The sequence below is a fragment of the Xenopus laevis genome, chromosome 6L (genome assembly GCF_017654675.1).
Source record: "Xenopus laevis strain J_2021 chromosome 6L, Xenopus_laevis_v10.1, whole genome shotgun sequence".
NCBI classification, from domain to species: domain Eukaryota; kingdom Metazoa; phylum Chordata; class Amphibia; order Anura; family Pipidae; genus Xenopus; species Xenopus laevis.
In genome coordinates, this window is record NC_054381.1 from 52,612,578 (window position 1) to 52,639,663 (window position 27,086).

General features: G+C 38.6%; 1 protein-coding gene across 2 annotated transcripts; it reads right to left on the reverse strand.

Annotated features, from left to right (window-relative positions):
• Positions 1–1,333: 1,333 nt before the first annotated feature.
• Positions 1,334–27,086, reverse strand: LOC108718493 (cytochrome P450 3A21-like). Of its 2 annotated transcripts, NM_001367855.1 has the most exon segments (13): positions 1,334–1,604; positions 2,071–2,233; positions 4,611–4,837; positions 5,010–5,170; positions 6,103–6,190; positions 8,335–8,462; positions 11,386–11,534; positions 11,994–12,082; positions 12,698–12,811; positions 13,114–13,213; positions 22,646–22,698; positions 25,605–25,698; positions 26,902–27,086. In NM_001367855.1, coding segments are annotated over 13 exon segments (1,533 nt in total). In that variant the 5' UTR covers positions 26,973–27,086; the 3' UTR covers positions 1,334–1,508.

Consider the following 27,086-nt stretch of genomic DNA (forward strand, 5'->3'; position numbering starts at 1 on the left):
ACAATAATGTGTAGTAACCAAAAGTACTAAAGTAACCACCAATACCATCCAATTGTGGTTCCCATATCCAATGTATGTCCATAGAATCCACAGTTCATTTGTAATAGCCTCTCTCAAAATGTCATTTGTCCACAAGCCACAAATAAATAAACTGTGAAAAATGCACAGCAATTTAACATGAGTTGTTTCCTGGATACATTGTGCTCATACATTTTAGTTACTTTAGTAAAGTTGCTATGTCATAGTTTGGGTGCCACTTTTAAGAATAATAAAATCTTTCATAAAAAAACAATAGTACAGGTAGGGGATCCATTATATGGAAACCCGTTATCTAGAAAGCTGTAAATTATGGAAAGGCCATCTCCCATAGACTCGATTTTATCCAATTTTTTAAAAATTATTTCCTTTTTCTCTGTAATAATGAAACCCAAACAGTAGCTTGTACTTGATCCCAACTACAATATAATTAATCCTTATTGGAGGCAAAACCAGCCTATTGGGTTTATTTAGGGGCAAATTCATCAAGGGTCGAATATCGAGGGTTAATTAATCCTCGATATTCGACTGGGGAATGAAAATCCTTCGACTTCGAATATCGGAGTCGAAGGATTTTGCGCAAATACTTAGATCGAACGAATAATCGTTCGACCGAACGATTAAATCCTTCGAATCGAACGATTCGAAGGATTTTAATCCAACGATCGAAGGATTATCCTTCGACCAAAAAAACTTAGTCAAGCCTAAGACCTTCCCCAAAGGCTAACATTGGGTTCGGTAGCTTTTAGGTGGCGAACTAGGGGGTCGAAGTTTTTTCTTAAAGAGACAGTACTTCGACTATCGAATGGTCGAATAGTCGACACAAAGTCGTGGCCGAATAGTCGATACGAAGTCGTAGTCGAAGGTCGAAGTAACCCATTCGATGGTCGAAGTAGCCCAAAAAACACTTCGAAATTCGAAGTTTTTTTACTTCGAATCCTTCACTTGAGCTTGGTGAATTGGCCCCTTCATGTTTACATAATTTTCTAGTAAGATATGAAGATTACCTTACGGAAAGATCAGTTATCCAGAAAACCACAGGTCCCAAGCATTCTGGATAACAGGTCCCATACCTGTATATACCAAGTACGGAACCTGTTTTCCAGAATGCTCAGGAGTTGGGGGTTTCCAGATAAGGGTAATGTAATTTGGATGTCCATGCCTTGTGTCTACTGAAAAAACATTTAAAAACTCATTTATAAAATTTGATTAAAATGAAGTCTATAGATGATGGCTTTCGAATATGGGATAACAGATCCTATACTTGTATATACAAAATTTCACTCACTGGGGATAAGGTAACCAATAATGACCAAGACTTTCTGCAAGCAAAATGGTTACTTTATTTTGAGCATAGTTCCAAAAATGTATGCAAAAAAGACATATAATGTAATTCATATTTCAATTTCATTTACACCATTACATCTAAAAATAGTGAATTTGGATTTGGTTGTTCCTACAGTATACTGTATCTATTCCTCCGCTGTCTGTGTAGCTTTAGGAACAAGGTTAAGAATAATAGGTTTTGTGGGCTTTAGGTTTCCCTTGGTACAAACTTTCAGTGGATCCTAAAGATAAAAAAAAAAAAATACATTGATTTTAACATGGTAAATTAATGTCAACATTTTTTAATGTGTAGATATGATTTGAGGTTTGGGAAATTGACATTGTCAGACCAACAAATTAATGAAAACAGAAGGAAAAGCAACAATCACTGGGGGCACTATTGTTGTTGCTATAATAAACAGTCTCAATGCTGTCCTACTTTTGTCATGTAGAAGGTCAGATATCCACTATACAAAATGGTCAGGAGACTGTACAAAATCTATGGAGAACCTGTCAAGGGCCTGCACGTGTATCAGTTTTAACAGCAGTTTCTAGTATGTGACTCTCACAGCATGTGTCGGTTCCTATTATTTATCCAATTTGGCCAGTTCGATACAGACATGAAACATCTAAAGGACGGTATGCTGCCCAATAATTTTTTATGGAAAGTAGTACAGTAGGTTTATCTGGAATTTGGCTCCTACTTACTGGAGTGTCTTTACATGTCTCAAATCTGAAATTCTGCAACAAGAGGGTGAGGGCCACTTTCATACTAACTGAGGCAAATCTCATTCCAATACAGTTTCTGGGACCAGTTCCAAAAGGCAGAAAGTTGTAGGGGTCCTGGTTCTTTTGATTCTCTTTACTGAATCTAAAATACAGAAAGAAATGTGACAAGAGGCTTAATTTGCCCTTATATTAGCATAAGCATTGTAGGAATATTTGCTAAAGATGTGTAGTTCAGATTTGGGACCTGTTCTCCAGAATGTTCAGGACCTGAGGTTTTCCAGATAAGGGACCTTTCCAAAATTTAAATCACTATATCTTAAGTATGCAAAAAATCCTTTAAACTTGTAATAAACCCAATGATTGGTGTACCACCAAAAAGTATTAATGATATCTTAGTTTGGATCAAGTACAGCGAAAACATTTTTTAAACCCCAAAGCTGCCAAAAATCCAACTCCAGCTAAAATCTGTCATGGTTTTCATATTGTAATCCAATTTGGTGATTTTGGGATTTCTTTTTTTTTTAAATTTTAAATTGAAGTCTATGGGAGATGACCTCCCCATTATTTTTTTGGATAACAGGTTTCAGGATAATGGATCCTATACCTGTACTTCAGCATTGCTAAATAATTTCTGTCCTGGGTTTTCTCACCAAAATGTATTTGTTCCAATACCCTTCAATAATTTGGTTTGAGGACCCCCCTCTACAATTAAATGATCATTTAATGGTATCTCTGGCATAACAAACTGCTAAGCGTGAAATCAGCTTAAAACAACCACATAAGGCATGGTACCCTATATAGGCATATAGAATTTTCCTGTATAGTATGTGACAAAACTATTCAAACAAACACCAATGTTTGATAGGAAATCTGCATTATGAGCCAATAGCAGCCAATATTTTTATCTCCTCGCCCCCACACCCATTGGGGTATATTTATCAAAGAGTGAAGTTAATAGTGAAGTTCCGCCACTAAAGTGAAATTCCGCCACTCTCCATTCATTTCTATGGGATTTTTATAGGCGTATTTATCAAAGGGTGAACTAATACTTTCACCCATTGATAAATACACCTTTCAAAATCCCATAGAAATTAATTGAGAGCTGCAGAATTTCACTCTAGTGGCGGAACTTCACTCTTTGATAAATTTACCCCTTTGAATTCATCAACAAGACCAGTCTGCAGGGCAGGGTTTCTTCATGATTCACAGGAGCTGGAACAGACTTTGGTAAGTAACATAGCATAGTAAATACAAAACAGCAATACGTACAGCCTATAGAAAAAAGACTTTTAATTTAATGGATCTGAAAAAAGTGTAATCTGAATGGCTGATGGCCATTTAATTCACCAGGTTTGTGTGCAATTGGGACACTTAAATGTATTGCTAACTACCACTTATCTGGGCTCAGCTTGGTTAGGCAATATCTTCCCACTGATTGTTCAGAAATAAGATTGCTGTCAGAGTGTGTGTCAGCAGTTGTCCTGTGTTACAACACAACAGTGTCTTGGGGAGTGGTCAAGACTAAAGGTGGCCATAGACGCACAGATATCGTATGAAACTCATTTTTGTACAATATTCGGTGCGTGTATTCGTACGATATTATCTGTGCGTCTATGGCCACCTTTAGTCTTGACCACTCCCCAAGACACTGTTGTGTTGTAACACAGGACAGCTGCCGATACACACTCTGACAGCAATCTTATTTCTGAACAATCAGTGGCAAGATGTTGCCGACAGATATCGGCATAAGATTTGGATATCGGCTCGTTGATCGGGCTGGACGGAAAATTTTGATTGGGTGCTTTTGAAGGCACCCAAACATTGCCCATTGTTAGTGCTGAATAGTCAGACACAGGTAGAATTCTATTGTTTTTACGTGTATATCTGACGAATCAGCTCTACACGTGTATATTGAAAGAAACAATCTTTCTTGGAAAGATCTTTTCCAAGAAAGATCATAATTGTTACATCTATGGCCACCTTAAGCCGTAAGTAGCAGGAGCCCTAAATGTATTCATATTCTGTACAATTAGAGAACATAAACCCATGTCTAACATACTGTATGCCTTTCCCTTTATTAGGCACAATCAAGCAAATATATTTTTGGAGGCTGTTGGTTTTGTATTTTGTTTACAAAAAGTGTAAAAATTACAAAATAAAAGCATTAACTGCAAATGCAAGTTAATGGTATCACTCTTCATGAATACTCTTAAGACAATATGCCAATACATGTTTCTTGGTGAGGGATGGCATCAGTTGGTGGGAAGTACATGCTGTATAACTTGCTTGTTACAACGTGGTGCAAAGTAAACAAAAGCATTTACCTTTTCCTATCTCCTTAGTCTGCAAAACAATTATTTGGTAAATATGGCTGATTTTCTGGTATACAACCAGAAGCATGTTGGGCAAAGCATGGTATACAAATCATTAAATGGTAGTGTTGTTTTCATAACTAGTTATACATATTTTATTTATTATTTCATTCCTTATGCACATTAAATGAATTTCATTTATGGTACCTTTCTGGTTGGAAATGATCTGGTTCTGGCCAGACCTCCGGATTCAGGTGCAAAGCAAATAATGGCACCACAATTACAACTCCAGCTGGGATTGTTACTCCATTAATCTCCATTGTTTTCTTGCAAACTCTCTCAATTCGTATAGTAGGAGGTAACACTCTCAAGCTCTCATTAATAACCATATCCATATATTCCATTTTCATAAGTGCTTCATAGGTTGGTGGTGCCTGTAGAGAATTTATTATATAATATATTATTGTAGGGTATACTTTACACATCTAAGAACATACTTTCTGGCATGCATAAAATTAATTAACAAAGGTTTTTAGAGACAATTTTCTATATATTATTTACACAATTTAGTAATAGTCTGTCAATAATTCTTGACTGATTGTTTACCTTGTTAGGCAGTAACGTATCAATCTCTTCCTCAAGTTTTTTCTGTACATCCGGATGCCTTGCTAGGTGATAGGTCAGAAACATGAGGGTTGTGCTTGTAGTCTCATAGCCAGCCATTATGAAGATAAGTGATTGTGCCATAATCTCTGTATCTGATAACTCTGCAAGTGCATAAACATGGGAACATCTCAATCGACAATTCAAATATATTTATGTATATAGTCTATAAGAAATGTACTGCATTTGTTACCAAAGCTGGTTACATGAGAGCAAATAATTATAGTAGGTGCTCAGACTGAAACATCCACAAACAGCATCTTAAAGGAGAAGAAAAGGCACTCTTTACTTGGGGTGCCAAAAGTTAGGCACCCCCAAGTGATTGTATATACTTACCTGAAATTCCGGGCTGATGTTGCTATCAGCAGAAAACTGCACGGGCCCAGGGTTCTTCCAGCGAGCAATTGTCTCCCGGCTTCTTCTTCTTTCTTTGTGCAGGTACGCATGCGCAGTAGTGCGAAAAACATGGACTTTAACAAAGAACTTGGCTATTTAGTTCTACTGTGCATGCGTCTGTCCAGGGAAATTTGAAGAAAGTAGAAGAAGGGAGCCAGTCGCTCCGCCGTCCTCGCTGGAAGAACCCCTTGGGGGTGCCTAACTTTTGGTACCCCCAATTAAACATGCATTTCCTGCTCTTTTAAAGGGGATTAATACACAGTCCCAAATGCTTGAGTAATTTTTTTATTTTTTAAGGTGGTGGAATTTAAAAAATGGTGGTGAAAGGTCTGGCAAATGTTTATTGGCAAGTAGTAAAAGAAGATATCCTGCTGTACAACAACAGCTATACCAATCGTCCATTACACCACATTGTCTCAGGTTCCATGAACCAAGTACCCAGAGAAGATCTCTTAAAATGAAGATTATTTGTGTTAACAGTGCCCAAGTGCACAGACAACGTTCACAAAATGAGTATAGTCAAGAATGTTGAAAATGGGTATAGCCTGCTCCAGCACGCCTGTTTACACTGTAGAAAATGGAACAAACAATATCATCACTATTTGAACTGTACTTTGGACTCTAAACTGCAATGTATTACCTTTATATCTCTCTTTTTCCCCTTCTGATACTGACTCGCCTTCATTGTTTTGTGCATCAACCATAAGCTGAAGGAAATCCACTCTATCCTGTAAAAACAATGAATAATTTCTGATTTCCAAGCATATTGGCAGAATTTAGTATATTTACATTTTACTATGTTTCCAATTGATACACTATTTGCGAATTTCACCTATAGCAACCAATCAGCAGGAGTCATTTACTGGTCACCTGTTTAAAAGCAGCCTTCTTATTGGTTACTATCAGGGCCGGAACTAGGGGTAGGCAGAAGAGGCACCTGCCTAGGGCGCAACGAAAGGGGGGCGCTGGGCAGGTACCTGACTTTTGCCTACCACTAGTCCATGTTCGCTGCTCCTCCCACTCCTCCAGCGCTCCTCCCCGCCTCCCTCCCCTCAAACGCTTTACCCCATCTCCCCAGTCACTTTCCCCGCCTCCCTCCCCTCAGTCACTTTCCCTGCCTCTCACCACTCCCCTCGGTCGATTTGCTCTGCCTCCAGCGCTGTAACACTCTCCTCTCCAGCGTTGTGCGAATGTGTGCGCACAATGGTTTCAGGAGCGCGCACGTCCGTGCGAGCGATTGTGGAGGGGAGCACGGAAGAGAGCATGGAGGGGAGCGCGGTGGCCACCCGGGTCTCCTAGGGCGCCCGGTTGGCTTGGCCCACCACTGGTTACTATGGGTACTGTACCTGAGCAGACAGAGCCTTTTGTTACATAGGTGGTTTCGTTCTATGTACTTCCCAAAACACACTGACTACTGTGGGATTGCACACTCATGTGTGGTTTATCTCTAAATAGTTTCCAGCAGCTCATCATAAGCTCATTCATAAGTGGATTGTATATCTGCACAGCACATACAGCAATTCAGGCTCTTGCACCCATCAATTTACCTAGCAATTGCAGCCTAATACAGAGTGAAACAAAAAAGAATGCAAGCCATGCAAATGTCAACACTCCGCTATAAAAACATATAAAACTAAGGACGAATAACCCCCTCACCACAATCCTTTAAGCATGGAATCCCATTAGAATTGGATGGAATTCCAAAATCATAAATAAATGGCCGTGCAATATATTTTAAACAGGTACATGGTCACATCTCCTAAAGCATCCATTACACTCCTACTAATGTTTCCCAAACAAGAGAAAGCTATGGATAAAGCTGTTTATAAGAGGAGGAGGATGAATTCTTTTTAGGATTACAAAAATTAACAAAAAAAGGAAAGCAAGGGCTGTGAAATGTAGGCATGGTCTGAGATAAAGGCATCTTTTCATCTTTGGCGGGAATTCATTAAAGGGTGTATTTTCGCCAGCGAACGCTCTGCCACACTTCGGGCCACTTCGCCAGGAGTAAATTCGATACCACTACACTAACTCATTAAAATGCAAAGCTGTGTCTTTGTAGCTGAATGTGGGCGAAGTTTTGCTAGCCTTAATTCGTCAGCGCGAGCATTTCATAGAGGACTTTCACTAACGTTTGTTTCTGCTCTTACGCTTAGGTCAATTTGAATAGGGCGGGTAGATATATGTCATAAATACGTCTTTATTAGAGATGTTGTAACAAATGCTTGAAGTGGCCAATTATTACAAATGTCCAAGGAAGCAAAATAAAGACAAAAGAGATCCTCTAATGCCCTCAACATGAGCCCACCCTAAAACAAATGTGGCATGCCCCTCAAATGGTTGGGAAAAAAATGTTAACATAAAAAAATAGTTAGGACTTTTGAAGGCAATCCGGCTTTAAAATGTGAAAAAAAGTTTTTTAAAACTTTTATGAGTTTCCGGCGTACAGGATATGATGTCAGTGACATAAGATTGAGGAGGATGTAACTTTATCTTATCAGTTCGCCAGGTCTAAGGTGGCAAGGAAAATCTGGCGAAAGTGGTAACGTTCTGTAAAATTGTAATGATCGTTCGCCTGAACAAAAATTTGCCTGGCGAAAGAGCGCAAAACTACGAATTGTCCTCTGCACCTGTTAGTAAATTGGGGATGTCCCTGCGGATAAGTTTTCTGGCGAATTTTCACTAGCGACAGCCACTTCGCCCTTTAATAAATCTGCCCCTTTGTATGAATGAGAGATGAATGGCAGGAATACTAAAGCAGTATGCTACCTCTACTTTAACTAAGTACATTTTGTGTCTCCTTAGTCTTGTGTACAAAGCAAATGCCCTAACAATACTAAAACCAGTCAAATTTACAGTTGTTAGTTTGTACCTCATGAATACCCTTTTGCCTTTTTTTCTTGATACTTGTGACTGCATCCTTAAAAAAGTTTAGGATTTTCAAAGAGAGAAAACAGAAGTTCATTTTGTCCAAAAGAGGAACAAGGAACGGACATAAAACTGGAGTAAAATGGAAACAAAAGTTAGTGCAAAACTGATCTGAAAGACATTAGAAATCATCAGCATAGATCACTACTGTATTGTCTATCAAGTCTGTGACTGTAAGGAATGTGTGATTAAGTTGGTTGCATTGTTTTTTGCTGTTGGGTCTAGCAGGAGAAAGGAGAGATTGATTGTGGTGAGCATCCATCTATAGATTATTATATAAAAATCTGTTGCAGTTAATAAAACATGGTGGTGGACATTACTGAATCAGTAGACACATTGCTAATCCTTAAAGGAGAAGGAAAGGTATTTTTATAATGCTATGGCAAACTGTTGGTTACATTTCCTCCTCCTAAAACGCCATAGTTTGAGTAGCAAATTTAGTTTAGTTTAATTGTACCGGCACGTTGAAAAAAATCACCACTGTGGACTTTGAGGCCGCCATCTTGGTTAAGGTCACGTCATATCCTCTAATATGAGAATAGTAGGAGAGGAGTCTGCTGCATGCGCACGTGGGATTAGCAAAGCAGGAGCCAGCGTGCGCCAGCAGTTTGTTTTTTCTAAGCTCGTTCATGCATGACTCACTGCTCGTTCTGGTTCATTCTGGGAGGATCAGAGCTTGCTAATTACTGCACTGTAAAATGCCATGTTTAAGATTGTTATTGTTGTTGTCAGGGGCGATCCTGCCCAATTTGCCGCCCGAGGCGGCTTTTGTTTTTGCCGCCCCCTGTCTCCCCCACGGCACATCTTCAGCGCCGTTCGGGGGTCCACATCGCTAGTGCAGAGAGCGCAATTGCGCTCTCTGCACTAGAAGAGCCAAATTTCCGGGTTGAAACCCGGAAATTCGGCTCTTAGTTACCAGGAACGGCATTTTTGCCGCCCCTGGCAACCAGGGGGGGGGCGCTGCCGGCTGAGGCAAGTGCCTCAACGCCCCTGGTTGTTGTCAGCAATCATTAAAACAAAGCTTTTGATATTCCTTGGAAAATATTTTTATTGAAGCAGTTGAACAGGTCAGAATTCCATTTAGACAGTCGCAGATGTTTGGAATGTGCCTGGCTTTGAGCTGAAGGGAACTGGTCATCTGTAGGAGAGTTTCTTTCCCGTGCCGGATAGTTACTACTCGTGCATTTCGGCAGCATAGTGATCACGAAAAGCAGCTGTGCTCTGAATAGTTAAAAGCTTCGCACAGGTCAAAGAGCCACATTCCTAATTGCAGCGGCCATACTCTGTGGATTTTACTGCAGCTCTGTAGCCACTGACATGTTAACAGGAGGCAGGCAGGCACTATGACAAGGGGAGGGAGGATCTTCTAATGCAGCCATTTCCTATGAGGTTACCAGCTTGGGCAGTAAACAAAGCTGCGAGAGAGTTCAGAGTGATTTTCTCCTACACACTCACATTACAGCATTTGCACACTCCCATGAAGAGAACCTGAACGTCATCGCTGGTCTGAGGGAAAGTAGACTATCATTTGCTCATGCGCAGGGCTTGGATGATTTGTTATGCGCATGTACAAGCCCTGTTGTGCAGTTTTCTATAAGCAGAGGGATGTCGTTTATATTTTATGCACTTTTCAATATTTTTAAAGTCGATCTTTGCCTACAGCTGGACAGGAACTTGTATAGAGGCAGCATTATTGTAAGTAGCTCTTCCCTTAAGAGGCAATCCATAGAGCTTTATTTATATTTTACCTTTCCTTCTCCTTTAAAGGCATGCCATATATTAGATTAGCCAAATGTGATAGAAACTCAGCAGTGGCGAAACATATATTGGAAAAACATGACGGGAATATATGTATCTCATTTCAAATCATCGATTTAATAAACCCGGGCGTCAGAAAGGGAGATATGGAAAAATTACTTCTTAAGAGAGAGGCTTTTTGGATCCACACTCTCGATACGATCATGCCCAATGGCCTGAATAGGGAGTGGGAGGTGAGCCTGTTTGTAGACTGATTTGATCTTTCAGCTATCCAATACACATTTGCCCTCTCTCTCATGGTCGAGATTGTATTTAGAACAGGTGTTGAGGTACGATGCTCTAATTATTTTATTATTTTCTAAATTATAGATTTACATTATTATCTAATTATTCTATTGAATTTATTATTCTTTAGACATCATACCTCCACGCCTTTACTATCTCTCTCAATACTGCGTCATGCCAAGTTTATAATAACAGTATACTAAATATTATTGTACATCTAGGGCCTTACATATAAGTAGGTATTTATATTTATATTTATATTTAATGTTTATTCCTTAAATGTCCACACTTTTTGGAGCACAAGCGTGTTTCCAATTTGAAAGGCCCATATATCTGATATTTATAATTCTTCTTTGCTATGAGCGAGTAGTGACTGTGATTTTAAGTGTTTATATGTAGCCTTTAATTATAAGATTGTTCTATATTAATATAAAAACAATATATTTGTTACACATTAACAATTCCCTAACCTAACAGTAGGGGGGAAGCTGCATATATATTGGCTTTGGCAGAAGGCGCATTGGCTTCTTGAGGAAGTGACCAGTTTTGCGTCACGAAACGCGTCAAGCCATGCTCTCACCCTGCCTGCAACTCATGTCTGTGTGCTTACATGTTTTTATGCCACATTTTGAATAAATTTTGACTTTTTATCTTCCGTACATATGGATTCCCTGTTTACGGCAGCCAATGTGCCTGTTTGCTTTGTTCCTTGAAGTACCACGTGACTGGAGTGGAACGGCTGCCTAGCGGATGCTACAGGGTCACCACCCCGAATTTTCCCTAAGACCTCTCCTCTCGGTGTATTCTACCTATTAGATTAGCCAGTAGTTTACCTTCCCTTCTTAGCACCCCCACCCTATATACTGTATATATGTATTGTTTTATTTTCTTCTCGTATGTGCATTTAATTCCAAAAAGCTGATTAACACATTAAGAAACAAATAAAACTCACTTGTAAGCAGAAACAGGGGCTTGAAGAAAGAGAATGTGAAGAGATTCCTGGCGTTGGTGACAAATGGATCGTTGGGGTTATTCATGGAATCCACATTGACGCTGAATGATGTGCTTAGGATCGTGTCCATGCTGTAACTTCCAAAAATACTGCACAAATATAAAACATCAGTGTTAAGGCTAGGGACACACAATTCAGTTTTTGGCTTGTGTTTCTCCGAAGGCCAAGATCCACATGATATGGCCCTAACCTAAGCAGTAGCATGACTGCTTTTGCAGTGGCCATTTCTCATGCAGTAACCGAAGCAAAGTATTCCCCAAGCTCTGTTTTCTTTTTATGGAGTTCTGGGAGTTCAAAACTATTCACACTTTTTCATTGAAATATACAGTAGAACCCCCATTTTTCATTTTTCAGGGGACCAGAAAAAAAATTATGTAAAATCCAGGAAAATGTAAAATCAAGGAAATGTATTATGCATAATATAAAGGTGGGACCACAAAACAACAATGTAAAATGAGGGAAAACTTGAAATCATGGGGGTTCTACTGTATACTAAAAACAGTATTAGTAATAAATGACCCACATTACTGCCCCCACCCATTACTTACTCCTTCATGTCTAGTGGCTCATTATTATCTATTTTCTTTTGGATATTCTTCACCAAAAGCTCTCCATAGTGTTTCATCAGAGGGAACATCTGAAATTGGGCATATTATTTAGTGTAGGAAACTTAAAAGCAATTTCGTTTCATTTCTGTTTTTAATGGTGCTTTAGGTGACATATACAATTAGTTAGCCCTTAAGCCCACTGTACAGCAAATTATACAAGAACAGCTTTATAAAGAATTTATAGTACAAGTATGGGATCCATTATACGGAAACCTGTTAACCAGACAGCTCTAAATTATGGAAAGGCCTTCTCCCATAGACTCCATTTTACCCAAATAATGCAAATTTTTAAAAATGATTTCCTTCTTCTCTTCTCCCCGAACTGTGTCCACAAGTAGTAAAAGTTTCATGGTGCACATAGTATTCCTGTTTGACATGTGGAGGAGCTGAAGTGGCAGCCTCAGACCAACATTACAATGAAGAAGTGGAGATACCATGTAGGACCCCTTGTTCAGTCCTTGGGACAGGTGGATATTGTACAAGATCTGTCTGTCTCTGGCCTCCTCTAGAGTAATGCATAATGGTCCCCTAACCCAATACCAATCAATGCACAAAGTGGACTACCTCTATTTTGAATTGATGCGATTTTTTAAAAAAACAATAAATTAATAATAAATTCCTAAACCTGAACAAAGAGGCCTTACCTGTTTTAATTTTCCACTGGTGAAAGTAGGTGAAAGCACTGTGCGGATCCTTTTCCAATTGTCATCTTTGGAAAGAAAGACAGAAGACTTCAAGGGCCCACTTAAACCAAAATCCTAAGTACCATGGAAAAGTAATAACACAGGTGTCATGGAGGGATTTCATTTATTGAAAGAATATGAAATGACAAGGCAGTTGAATTGATCTCAGTGAAAATATGAATTAACATCCTGTTTCATAGCTCCAGCTGATGCATCATTAACACATTTACTATTGACAAATGAATTGCAGAAGTCTGTTACATTTATACTGTCTTGAAATTTAGAAACACGCACACACACTTATATATTTTATATATATATATATATATATATATATATATATACACATACATTCTGCATCATGTGATGAAACATACCCTTCTGTTGGTGAAGTTGGTGTAGCATTCCTTGACCATGATGCTTTTAATTATCACAGGATCCACTATCGCAAGTACAGGCTGAGGCCCATCATAAAACCTGAAGAAAATCAAGAGACCAGAAAAGGAGTCCAGTAATCAAAATGCCACTGAGCTGTAGAAGATGATACAGTGCGGAACACAAACAATATTTAACTTCCTTAAAACAAAGGAATCAATTGATTCTTATAAGAAGCAAGCTATGTGTTTTGTTCAGTGTTTGCCTTAATTTTTCTTCCTTTTGTGTTCAGTGCCCTCTGCTGTACCATTCTTCTGGCTACTTTGCTCTCCCATTTAACTTTGCAAATTCTTGCTCTATTCCCTCCTGAACAAATATTTTGCTGCCTCTGTAGAAATGTTTAATACACTCTGTAACAAAATACTTGATCTGGGTCACAAAGGGTCATCTATCTTGGAGTTATGCTGGGCCACACTGATCTTTATCTGTTTGGATTGTTTCCTACAGAAGCCATAGTACAAAAGTACAATTAAGGCGGTGCACACTGTAGGAATAATCACACATACGTATAAACATTTTAGATAAGAAAAGGAATGTGTGAACACCAAAATAATTGTATTGTGCAGATGTATATTGTCCATGACAATTGCTTCTTACATGTTATATCTGTATGGTGTTTTGGAAGGTTATGTGCATTCCATTCTAAGAAAAGCATGTATTTGCAAACGGAATAATGTATAAGAAATGTATAAGAAAAATTCTAATGGTAGAGTGACACTTTTTACTGGAACAGTGTGCTACAGTGATTCAAGGACTTTATCTGTTGTTATACTGACAATTTAATTATAAGTATTGGAACAAATCTGTATGCCAGGCTTTACAGTTGTTTATGTCTATGACTGTTTTGTTCAGCATTGCAGTACAGAGAGCTTGCTACAAATTAACAAATAATTAAAGCTGCACGGTCCTATATTGGTTGAAAAATTACATGTTCATAGGGTGTTAAATATAAGCATCTCAAAAGCGCTACACAAAATTTATTTTGGCTTTAACCCTTTCTCACCCTGTAACGACTGTGACCTGGGTGTAAAGACCCCAGGTCCAACACTTCAGCGTGAACCAAAATAAAAGGAAGCCGTCTGAAGCCGGGAAAACACTCACCCGACGTATCGAGTGGTCCGGGTACATCGCCCCGAACCCGTAGCAATGGGTGTTTTGTATGAAGATTGGCAAGCACTCCGGAAACCTCTCTTTTGGTAAAATTCAGCTTTTATTTCAACAAGTTAAAACCATTACATCCTGATGCGTTTCGTATCTGAACGATACGTAATCATAGGCATGAGCTTGCTACTCTCAACAGGTCTTCGTCTACTTAACATGCTTTCCCTTTTCAATGCTACTGCTTATACCAATTGACTTTGTGTTTTCCATACAAGTTGAGAATCTCTTGATAACGCAATATGATCCTTATTATGATATGTGGACCCTATACTGAGTAACAAAATAGATATTGTATAAATCAGACTGTAGCCTTGACGTGTGTACCAACACCATTAGCCTACAATTTAAAAAGCTGATCCTTCATCTATTTATACATCTTATACATCATTTTTGAACCTCTGATCATAAGAGGTTTGAGTGTGGCACTTGGGACATTTTCATATATATATATATATATATATATATATATATATATATATATATATATATTGGATCATTTAAGAGCACTCACGGGTGTTGTGAAGAATATTTTTTTTTTTTATTGGAGTGTTACAATCTACCCCACATCAACGCGTTTCGGTTCTTTCTGAACCGTCGTCAGGATGCACCCAGAAGTCATCACGTGATCCATAAATACAAGCATAAACCAATCAGTGAACAGAGATAATCAGTGAGCAGAGTTAATTAAATATTCACAACAGTGTTCTGCATTAAAGTGTTAGCATAAATTACTAAATCCATTGACAAAAATTCCATATACATGTTAAAAATTCCAAATACATGTTAAAAGATTTTTTATAAAAAGTGTGAAAAAAGTGAAAAAAGTTAGCCTTGTTAAAACTTTAAAAAATATATGTATATAGTGGCTAATATAGTTTCTTAGAGGCATAAGGACTATACAGATGACACATCACAAAACAAGGTTATCAAAGGTATCCATGTGTTTTAGTGCAAAAAGCTGGTCCAAAAGAAAACTTTCAATCTATAAATAATAATGTAGAGCAGCATTTGGGGATGCATAGTGACTGAGTTAATAACAGCCCTTCCAGAGCCATATAGCATCTCATTGGAATAGGGGTCTAATCACATATTAATCTGTCAATGGTTCCATGTACTTCACATATCGAACCGCATGGACTGCTTATCTCTTATTATTGTTGTTTCTACAGGGCAGAATAATCCTGTCCAAAAGCACCACTCAAATATAATCAAATATAAGTTCATCCCTGACATGTGACTGTCTGGAAAATATTTTGAACCATTATTATAGCACCTATATTATATATATTGTTAGCATGGTTCCTTGATACCCAGTTCTGAGGTCAAGTATATGTAGATAGAGGATGATTCCCAATTATAGTGTATCTATATGTCGCCACTCCCATATCCCACTTATCGTGTAGAACAATTCCCTATACCAAGAAAGATAAAAACAAAAAACAGAACCGTACTGCCAATATTTCAAAGTAAGTACGATGTTGATTAGTCCTAGAAACAGGAAAAAAGGAGAAAGAAAAAGGAAAAAGGACGGACAGGAGTCTTCTTAAATAAAACATGCCAATGAGTACATTTCATTGAGGCCCCTGGGGGCAACTGTGTCTAAAGTCCGTATCCACTTGGCCTCTTTTTGAAGCAATATCCTCCCCCTGTCCCCTCCACGTTTAAGTGGGGGGACATGATCAATTAGTACACATCGTATGGAGGCGAGCGAATGTCCAAATCTCACACAGTGTCTCGCAAGTGGACTGTCAGCCTTGCCAGAGGTTAGAGCGGTGCGTATGGTGGATCTGTGGTTGTTCATCCGAATCCGAAAAGTAGTGGTACATTTCCCAATATAGTACAAGCCACAAGGGCAAATAATACAGTATACCACATATTCAGAAAGACAGGTTAATCTATGTCGTATTTCAAATCTCTTACCACTATGAGGATGGGTGAAGTGAGATCCAGTTAGAAGAAAGCCACAAGTGATACAGCCGCTACACCTAAAGCAGCCCATCTTGTTAAATATCTTTTTATTCGATTTCAGCCATGTCTGTGGCAACGTAGTCTCCCGCATGTTTTGCAAGTCCGTGACCATCAACATGTCACGCAGGGCCCGACCCTTTCGGTATGCGCATCTCGGCGCCTCCACTTTAGTGAATGGTAGGCTATTATCCATTTGTAGTATGGGCCAATTCTTTCTAATGGATGTGCATATGTGTTTACTTGCAGGCGAAAAGTTAGAAACAAAGGTTAGAGTGCCCCCCTTGTTCACTTCGCCTGACCTGGTAACTGACTTGTTTGTATCCTCTTTTGAGAGAGCTCTTTCCAATTCCTTGTCCAAGAACTCTTTCTGATACCCACGTTGTACAAATCTCTCATACATCTCATATGCCTGTTGTTTTGCCCGCCCAAAATCAGAATTGTTGCGAACAACTCTAAGAAATTGTGTATATGGTATGGATCTCAAAATAGAGGGCGGATGAAAACTGTGCGCATGCAAAACCGTGTTTCTGTCTGTGTCTTTACGATAAAGAGTAGTGCCCACACCATTGGACGTACGAAAAATTCTGATATCCAGAAAATCAACCGTATCACGATCAAGGGTTAATGTAAATTTGACTGGAGTAGAAAGGGCATTTAATTCGGCAACAAATGTCTGGAGTCCAACGTGGTCCCCCCGCCAAATCAGAAACACATCATCGATATATCTCTTATATAGAAATAGTTGGTCAACATATTTGGAAAGGATGTGTTCTTTTTCAAAAAAATCCATATATAGATTTGCATAGGAGGGGGCCACGTTGGACCCCATTGCCGTGCCCGTCAGTTGTAAATAAAAAGTATTTTCAAAACGGAAATAATTCCGGGTGAGTACCATTTCCAGTAGGGAGCAAAGAAATTCGACCGGTGGCCCCCCCGTGTGTCCATTGATCAATGCCGTCCTACATGCTGAGACACCCTGATCAAGCGGTATAATAGTGTACAAACTAGACACGTCAAGCGTGGCAAAAATAGTGTCATCAGGGAGTGAACCCAGCGTGGCGAGGATTTGAAGAATGGCCGGTGTATCAGCTATGTAGGAGGGCATCTTTAGACACAGGGGTTGAAGGAATGTGTCGAGGTAACAAGCAATGTTTGAGAGAAGAGATCCACGTGCAGAAATAATAGGTCGGCCAGGGGGTGAAGTGATGGATTTGTGTATCTTCGGCAACGTGTATATAATTGGACACCTGGGAAATTCTACAGAAAGATACTGGCAGCATTTTTCACTAATCCACCCATTGACTACAGCTGTGTTAAGAGATATTTAACAAGATGGGCTGCTTTAGGTGTAGCGGCTGTATCACTTGTGGCTTTCTTCTAACTGGATCTCACTTCACCCATCCTCATAGTGGTAAGAGATTTGAAATACGACATAGATTAACCTGTCTTTCTGAATATGTGGTTTACTGTATTATTTGCCCTTGTGGCTTGTACTATATTGGGAAATGTACCACTACTTTTCGGATTCGGATGAACAACCACAGATCCACCATACGCACCGCTCTAACCTCTGGCAAGGCTGACAGTCCACTTGCGAGACACTGTGTGAGATTTGGACATTCGCTCCCCTCCATACGATGTGTACTAATTGATCATGTCCCCCCACTTAAACGTGGAGGGGACAGGGGGAGGATATTGCTTCAAAAAGAGGCCAAGTGGATACGGACTTTAGACACAGTTGCCCCCAGGGGCCTCAATGAAATGTACTCATTGGCATGTTTTATTTAAGAAGACTCCTGTCCGTCCTTTTTCCTTTTTCTTTCTCCTTTTTTCCTGTTTCTAGGACTAATCAACATCGTACTTACTTTGAAATATTGGCAGTACGGTTCTGTTTTTTGTTTTTATCTTTCTTGGTATAGGGAATTGTTCTACACGATAAGTGGGATATGGAGTGGCGACATATAGATACACTATAATGGGAATCATCCTCTATCTACATATACTTGACCTCAGAACTGGGTATCAAGAACCATGCTAACAATATATATAATATAGGTGCTATAATAATGGTTCAAAATATTTTCCAGACAGTCACATGTCAGGGATGAACTTATATTTGATTATATTTGAGTGGTGCTTTTGGACAGGATTATTCTGCCCTGTAGAAACAACAATAATAAGAGATAAGCAGTCCATGCGGTTCGATATGTGAAGTACACGGAACCATTGACAGATTAATATGTGATTAGACCCCTATTCCAATGAGATGCTATATGGCTCTGGAAGGGCTGTTATTAACTCAGTCACTACGCATCCCCAAATGCTGCTCTACATTATTATTTATAGATTGAAAGTTTTTCTTTTGGACCAGCTTTTTGCACTAAAACACATGGATACCCTTTGATAACCTTGTTTTGTGATGTGTCATCTGTATAGTCCTTATGCCTCTAAGAAACTATATTAGCCACTATATACATATATTTTTTAAAGTTTTAACAAGGCTAACTTTTTTCACTTTTTTCACACTTTTTTATAAAAATCTTTTAACATGTATTTGGAATTTTTAACATGTATATGGAATTTTTGTCAATGGATTTAGTAATTTATGCTAACACTTTAATGCAGAACACTGTTGTGAATATTTAACTAACTCTGCTCACTGATTATCTCTGTTCACTGATTGGTTTATGCTTGTATTTATGGATCACGTGATGACTTCTGGGTGCATCCTGACGACGGTTCAGAAAGAACCGAAACGCGTTGATGTGGGGTAGATTGTAACACTCCAATAAAAAAAAAATATTCTTCACAACACCCGTGAGTGCTCTTAAATGATCCAATGTGCAAACTCTTGAAGTAGCACCCGGGGCTTGATGATTTGAGGGTGAGTGCCGGTTCTACTACACCATTATATATATATATATATATATATATATATTACTATGTAATAAAAAGACAATGGGGGCTTATTTATAAACACTGGGCAAATTTGACCCTGGTCAGTAACCCATAGTAACCAATCAGTGATTAGGTTTTTTCAGCCAGCTGCAGGTTGAACATTAAAAGCAATCATCTGGTTGGTTGCCATGGGTTACTGCCCAGGTGCAAATTTGGCCAGTGTTTATAAATAACCCCCAGTGTTTTTTTTACAAAGGTTGTGCCGGTTTAAATATATTTGGTATATATATATATATATATATATATATATATCACAATAAAAGAGTATACATTCACATTTTAAAGAGTGTGCTGAACCTTCATCTATTTATAAAATCATCTTTGATTGTGCACCTCTGATCATAAGAGGTTTAATAGTCATTGTTGCAACCCATTCCAAATGTCTGCGAGTATATTTTTTAGTACTCTAGTTCAATAATTTCCTTTATATTTTGGCACTATTACTGTCCTGCCACATCCATCTCAACATTACATCCAATCAAACCTCACACAATACTCTGCCAAATGTATAATGCAGGTACTCAACTCCTTATTTTCTTATAACTGCAACATCTTGCCATTAGGTCTAAAGTCACAGTTGCAATCCATTTTCAGCTTAAGTGCTGAAAGCTTCTGCTTTATCACAAGATGAATAAAAATCCTGTTCAAAGGGGGTGGCTCATCTTTAATATGTATGTTATAGAATAGACAATTCTAAGCAACTTTTCTTTGTCATTTATTTTGTATAGTTTTTTTAAATTATTTGTCTTTCTCTTCTGACCCTTACCAGCTTTGAAAAGGGAGTCACAAATGCTCCATAAGGCTACACATTTATTGTTAATGCTTCGTTTTATTACTTCTCTTTTTATTCAGCCATTCTTCTATTCATATTCCAGTTTCTTATTCAAATCAATCCATGGTTACTAGGGTAATGTGGACCATAGCCATCAGACTGCTAAAATTGCAAGACTATCACTCTCTACATCATACTAAAAGTAACTCAGAGGTGAATAACCCCTTTAAAGCTTACTAAGCTGTTATTCCCTCATTTATCCACATCATTGCAGATACTGACTGGCCCCTTCATTATTCACACCTCAGATTCAGGCTGTAAAAGCCCCTGCATTGTTCAAACTGATGTATTTACTGTTCATCTTAGAACCTGATAGGTTTCCCTGTCTAATACCCTGCTTTGCCTGTGCCTTCTTTACCCTTCCTGTGTGTGTGTGCCATACTCTGCCTGTGTGCACCATACTCTACCTGCCCTATGCTCCCTGTGTGTGTCATACTCTGCCTGTCCTACTCTGCTTGTGTGTGTCATATTCTGCTTGCCCCACCCTGCTTATGTGTCCCATACTTTGCATGCCCTTCTCTGCTTATGTGTACCATACTCTGATTGCGTGTGTCATACTCTGCCTGTTCTGCATTTGGAAATACTTGTTAGGGGGTCCCCAAGGTGTTTAATCCACAGGGGATGGGAAGATATATGGATTTAAGAATATGTCTTAATATGACTTAATAATTCACATGAGTAATGGTGATATCCCTGCAGTGAGCACCGAGCATTTATTTTTTTGTGTGCTACCACCATTTATGTGGGTATACATTTTTGTGATAAAATGGGTGTGGTTTAAAAAAGGGTAGTGGTCAACAATGGCTTTCATTATCGGTCCTCCACCACATAGACCAGGAAATTCCAGCCCTTGGTACCACAGAAGTTGGACAGCACTGTTCTACATTATCCCTGCTATTTCAAACTGAACTATTGCCCAATGAGGGACAAGGAATCCCACTAAATTCAACTGTTCAGCTTTTCCCCCAGGCCAATGCTCCAAATACACAGAGTCAGGGAGTGTAATTCTTCACAAGGGACACCAGTGAGAGGCAGCACAGATAGTAGGGTGGCACTACATTAGAAAGTTCTCCAGGCCAGTATTTTTATCTGGAAAGAAGCACCAGACCATCACCCCCTATAAATAAAAGTTTCCTTGTCTTGTCCAACCCTGCATAGACACTCTTAACTTTCCCTTTCCCTTAGATGGTATGTTTCCACCTTTGCTTACGTTTAGTTAGGAGATCAGAACAGAAGTGAGGAGAGGGAAGGAAAGTTGTAGATAGGCAGTTGAGAACAATGAAGCAAGGATGAAATTATAAGCATTGACAGTAATGCCTAAACAGAAGCTAATGAAATAAATCAAGTAGAAAATGGCAATGAATTCAACTTTTGAAATACAAAGGGAAAATGAGTAGACATAATGTATATAATCGTAAAGGCACAACAACCAAGGCACAAGAGAAGCTTACTATAGCTGCATCAACACATGCATAAGTTACCTCCAACGCTCCTCTTTTTCAAGATACGTTTATTATAAGTTTTGATGTGAATTTTAAATTCTTTTTTTAAACTATCCTTACATATCTGCTTTCAAAGTATTTGTATTTCTGTACATCTAATTTCTAAATTTCCTTTAAATTTCCAGAAATGTACATGGTTTTTCTGCAGTAAAAGAGTTGTCCAGCTTCTGTACTCCTACACAATGGCTTGCATTTCCAAATGAAATTGTATTGAACTGTATATTCCTGAAATATCTCTGAAGATTAACAGTACAGGAAAAAATAAAATTTAAAGTGTGCCTTTAATGCCACAGATCAATGCCTAATTACTGAACATCCCAACTCACTTGGAATATATTTGTCCCATTGTATGTACTGTACATGCCTTTAATTTGTGCTTGCTTTGTACTAATTGTACAACACTGAAATAAACCAACATACAACATGGTTGGAGCCAGTTTAGTATATAAATGTATTATACTGTATAAACCATACCTAGAACCCTCATGCAGGGGATCTTATTGCACCAGCCTAAAGGTTCAGTTTCTCAATAGCAGCAATAATCCAGGACTTCAAACTTGTCACAGGGGGTCACCATCTTGGAAAGTGTCTGCAACACTCACATGCTCAGTGAGCTCTGAGCAGCTGTTGAGAAGCTAAAATCAGGGATTGTCACAAATTATCAAGCAGAAAATGAGGTTGGCCTGCAATATAAGCTGATGCTGCAGGGCTAATTATTAAATTCTGATGTTAGTTACACTGGTTTCTGTGCTGCCATGTAGTAATTATCTACATGGTCCCTAAGAACAGTAACTATGTACATCATGGAGCATGTGCAGTGAATCAGCATATAAGAAGATGGGAAGCTACTGGGGCATCTTTGGAGACACAGATCTTTACTGCTATAGGGCTGTGGTTGCCTTGGGCAGGTACAGAAGAACAAAACATAATAAACAACATTTCTAGCTACTTCTTTAGTTAGTTTTAGTTCTCCTTTAAACATCCTTGCTCTATGAAATGGAATAACAGCAATAACTTAATTGGTGGTCAACAAGAGACAGGCAATAAACTCACCCCCAAACTTTTCCGTATTTCTTGAAGCACTCCATGTCAAATTTCATAATCCCCTGAAAAAGGTAGTTGTTTCAAGTTAAGTACATTATATCCATAGACAGCTTTAACCTCAATAAAGTGAAAAGCGCACCTAACTTATCTAGGCACAGGTCTATGACAACAGTTACAAGAACCTTTCCAGTACCGATGTCAACTCAGAGTCCCATAAACCCATAATGAATCCAGGCCAAAGAGTTTTTTTTTACAGCATTTATGGGTCTCCAAAGTGACAACTAATATCTTAATTATACAGAGTTACAGAGTGTCATGTAACACATGTAACAGTTATAACTTACAACATTATGGAGCCCTGCCTATAAGCACTTGGTTCATTGCAGAAATGACAAGTTTGTGAGCCCAGGATTTGTCAAAACAGGGATGACATGAGATGATGGTTGGATTGGCATGCTAAGAAATGTATAGTCTTCCAGGCTACTTTCCATTGCTATGCGAGTTCTATAATGTCCCTTTACTTCCAAAACAACAGGGGCAGCAGGCCTCCCTAGGGGAGGAGGATTAAGGATTAGTGGGTTGTATAATCATGTAGGTATACATGATTTTATTATTCCTTTTAGGGATGAATATATTTGGCACATGTGCTTGATTTCACTGTGTGTTCAGTGGGCGAGTCAATAAGGCTAATTTTCAAAGTGCAAAAGAAAACGTAAGCTTTATTCACGCTTAAGTGCGATTGGCAAAATCAGTTGTGGCTACAAAAGATCCCTACAACCTGCACCTAGAGCTTATGTGTCAGTCTATGTGTCAATTTAAGTTTTGCTGAATTGTACTTAGGTAAATGAAATGCCTTGTGTTCCAATGTTATGTGTATTTTTAATATCTGTGAGTAAGGCTGGCTGGGCTTTAGCAGAACCTTTTTGTGACTTTGCTGATTGATCTTTGACTTTCATTGACTCTTCCCTGACAATGTGACACTGTATTCATGTGGCAGATAACAAGAAGCCAAAAAAGCATTTACAGCTGAGGCACAGAACCATTTAATAATTCAAAGGTTTAAATGAAGGCTGATGGCACATAGGTCTCTATTCAGTTGGCTAAAAAGTGTCCCAAATCTCCCCATCGCCATACAGTGACTTACTTACTGGCACCTTCACGCATGGCACTGGGCATTTTTTTTAAATTGGTCTAAACCAGGATTCTTAACCTATAGGCCAGGACCCAAAAATCTCTATCATCCCCTTAAATAAAGTAAATGCTCTTTTTGCAATAGACAAAAGTATTTAAAGGGATTCAGTCATAGGAAAACACTTTTTTTCAAAAGGCATCAGTTATAGGCTGATTATCGTCTGTAGCCGAATTCTGCACTGAAATCCATTTTGTAAAAAAGCAAACAGATTTTTTTTTTATATTTAATTATGAAATCTGACATGGGGCTAGACATATTGTTCGTTTCCCAGGTGCCCCCAGTCATGTGACTTGGGCTCTGATGAACATCAGTCACTCTTTACTGCTACACTGCAAGTTGGAATGATGTTGCCCACCTCCCTTTTGTCCCCAGCAGCCTAACAACAGAACAATGGGAAGGTAACCAGATTCCTGACACACGAAAGCTACCCCTTGGTAGATATAAGAATAGCACCCAATAGTAAAAATCCAAGTCCCACTGCGACTCCTTCAGTTACATTGAGTAGGATAAATGCTTATCTGAAAGCAGCTCCATTATGTAGTGCTGGCTCTTTCTGAAAGCACAGGATCAGGCAAAATGACATGAAATGGCTGCCTACACACCAATATTACACCAAAAAGAATACACGTTTTGTTTCAGGAATAAAATTTTAATCATTTGTAGTGTAAACAGTGTAATTTAGAAATAAAAACTACACCATAAAAATCATGACAGAATCCATTTATAAAGAAAGTAACATCAAAGAATGAAATTGTTTTAAAGTAATAAAAATATAATGCAGTGTTGCCCTGCGCTAGTAAAACTGCTGTGTTTGCTTCAGAAACACTACTATTGTTTATATAAATAAGCTGTTGTGTAGCCATGAGGGCAGCTATTCAAAGGAGAAAAGGCTCAGGTTACACAGCAGATAGCAGATAAGCTCTGTAAAACATAATGGTGTTATCTGTTATCCACTATTTAACCTGTGCCATATAGCTTTTTTTTTTTAATTTCTGCCATTGCTACACAACAGCTTGTATAAACTATAGTAGTGTTTCTGAAGCAAACCCATCAGTTTTTCCAGTGCAGGGCAACTACATGCTATTTTCATTACTATAAAACCAAATTTTTTGGTGCTACTGTTCCTTAAAGAAACACTGGTCTAAAACCATCAAAAGCGAATTAATGAAAAAGAGAAACAGAGAAACAATATACTTAAAGGTTCCTTTCTAAAAAAAAACCAAAACAAACAAAAACCTTTGGACACAAAAATACTAAAAAAAGAAACCAGAGAAATTCTGTATGCCTCTGCTGAAAACTTTTTTTGCTTTACAAGTGTGTGTCTAATTGCATCTGCAAAGGTTACTCCTTGGCTTATCAATACAGTGACTGAACTTTAGTCTGTTTACACTGGTCTGGATGCAAACAAAAGTAATATTACAAAATGGGTGCATTGGAAGGTGTGCTTAGGTGCTTGGCTTGGTGCATACTCGTGTGTGTCATGTAAAGTGTACAGCTAGGCATACATAGCAAGATCTGCCTATTATCCAACAAGGGGATCTTTGTCTGCTTTTGCCACCCACATGCTGGGACAAATTGGCCTGATCAAATTGTTTGGCCAGATAATGTTTGGGCAGGCTATCAATTTGGCCCTAATGCTACCAATCAGTAGCATATCAATATGCTACTGACTCTACTGAGTCTATTGAGTCTATAATGTGTTGAGTACACATCTATGTTGTAATCATATGTAAGCATTATTTACAGTATATACATGCACACTTACATAATACTTACATGTCTGTTTCCAAGAAATGTTCCAACAAATGGAATGGGGGTTGGCCCAGGAATCCCATATCTTTTGAAAAATCTATATGGCCAGATTGCATAACTGTTGAAGAAACAGCAAGCAACATTATTCATTCATTTAAAAACAATAGACAGTGACGTTTCAAGTTTCAAGAAAATACTGGGAGACTATAAGTGCTCTTATTTGATGCAGTCTAATAGGAGTCCGTTCCAACTGTGTGCGCATAGGAGTCCATTTACTTACACAGTGATACAGTATATTGCCCAAGTGCAGTTATCAGTAACTACAATATCGGCTATTGCATTTCAATCTGTTAGGTTAGAAAGTGAAAGCAAACATCTGTCTAGTTGCTATAGGTACTATAATGTACCTAGTTAAGTAAATGTGATTCTATAGGCACAAACATACTATTAATAAAACGGACTATAATACTATATGTGTGTGATAGTGCCCTGGTGCAAGCTGCACTGGGGCAGGGACTGATGTGATTAAAGTGTTGCATAACATATTATTGCTATATAAAGCCTAATAGTGGATGTTTATGATTTTATGGGTGTTGGCAGTACTTTTGTTCTTTTCGAGCACCATGTTTAAACTTGTATGTAAAATATTATGTATGAAATGGATTCTGCCTTTAAGTGCAGGAGAGTTGAGTATCTATTGCTAGCTGGATATTCTGTTAACATACCTCCCAACTGTCCCTTTTTCGGAGGGACAGTCCCACTTTTGACAGCTCAACCTGCAGTCCCTCAATTGCACTGGAAAGTCCCTATTTTCTCTGCACTGAACAGCCAGAAAAAGAAACAAAGTTTCTAACTTAATTGGCTTTTAGCAGAGAGCCCAGAACAGGTGCAAATACTGTAAGATACTTTGTAACAATTTTGAGACACAAAAAACAGTTTAGATAAGGAGAAATATTTTCAAACTTTCATAATCTGCCAAATTTTGTAAAATGAACATGGCAATTAGGGAGTGTGGCCACAGAAAGGGGCGTGACCAAAACATTTTTTTGCCCCTCTTTTTACTTCCAAAATCTTGGGAGGTATGTGTTAACCCTTTGCTGCACATGTGCACTACCCTTATATTCATATTATATAAAATCACTGCTGTATAAGATGGTATTATTTCAAAACAAATCAAGAAGCCTTGTTAATGAATTAGTAAGCAGCATGCAACTACAGAGAATATAAAGAGAATATGTTTCCTGGTTCCCCTAGTATCATATACTATATAGGGCTGGGCCACAGAAAGCTGGCATTCACCCAACAAGAACAATTCACTTACTAAGCAAGGAGTGTCAGCAGCAGGACAAGCAGGGTCCATGTTTCCATGGAGAAGTCTGGGAGGAAAGTCATGTCTGTGCTTCTTGAGATTTCAGTTTCTCCTGGCAGCTCCGATTCAGCTTCCAGGGATCCCACACTGTAGCCTCTACCGTCTCAGGGCTGATATACTGTTTCCTAGTGGTGAGG

What these genes read in the sequence shown, in the direction of transcription:
- LOC108718493 (XM_041565218.1), bottom strand. Translation starts at nt 13,152, where the DNA reads ATGGTCAAGGAATGCTACACCAACTTCACCAACAGAAGG. An exon ending in GGAAAAAGAGAGATATAAAG is followed by an intron (nt 5,171 to 6,102) that starts GTAATACATTGC and finishes ATGCACTTGCAG; the next exon opens with AGTTATCAGATACAGAGATT. An exon ending in AGACATGTAAAGACACTCCA is followed by an intron (nt 1,605 to 2,070) that starts GTAAGTAGGAGC and finishes TTTTATCTTTAG; the next exon opens with GATCCACTGAAAGTTTGTAC.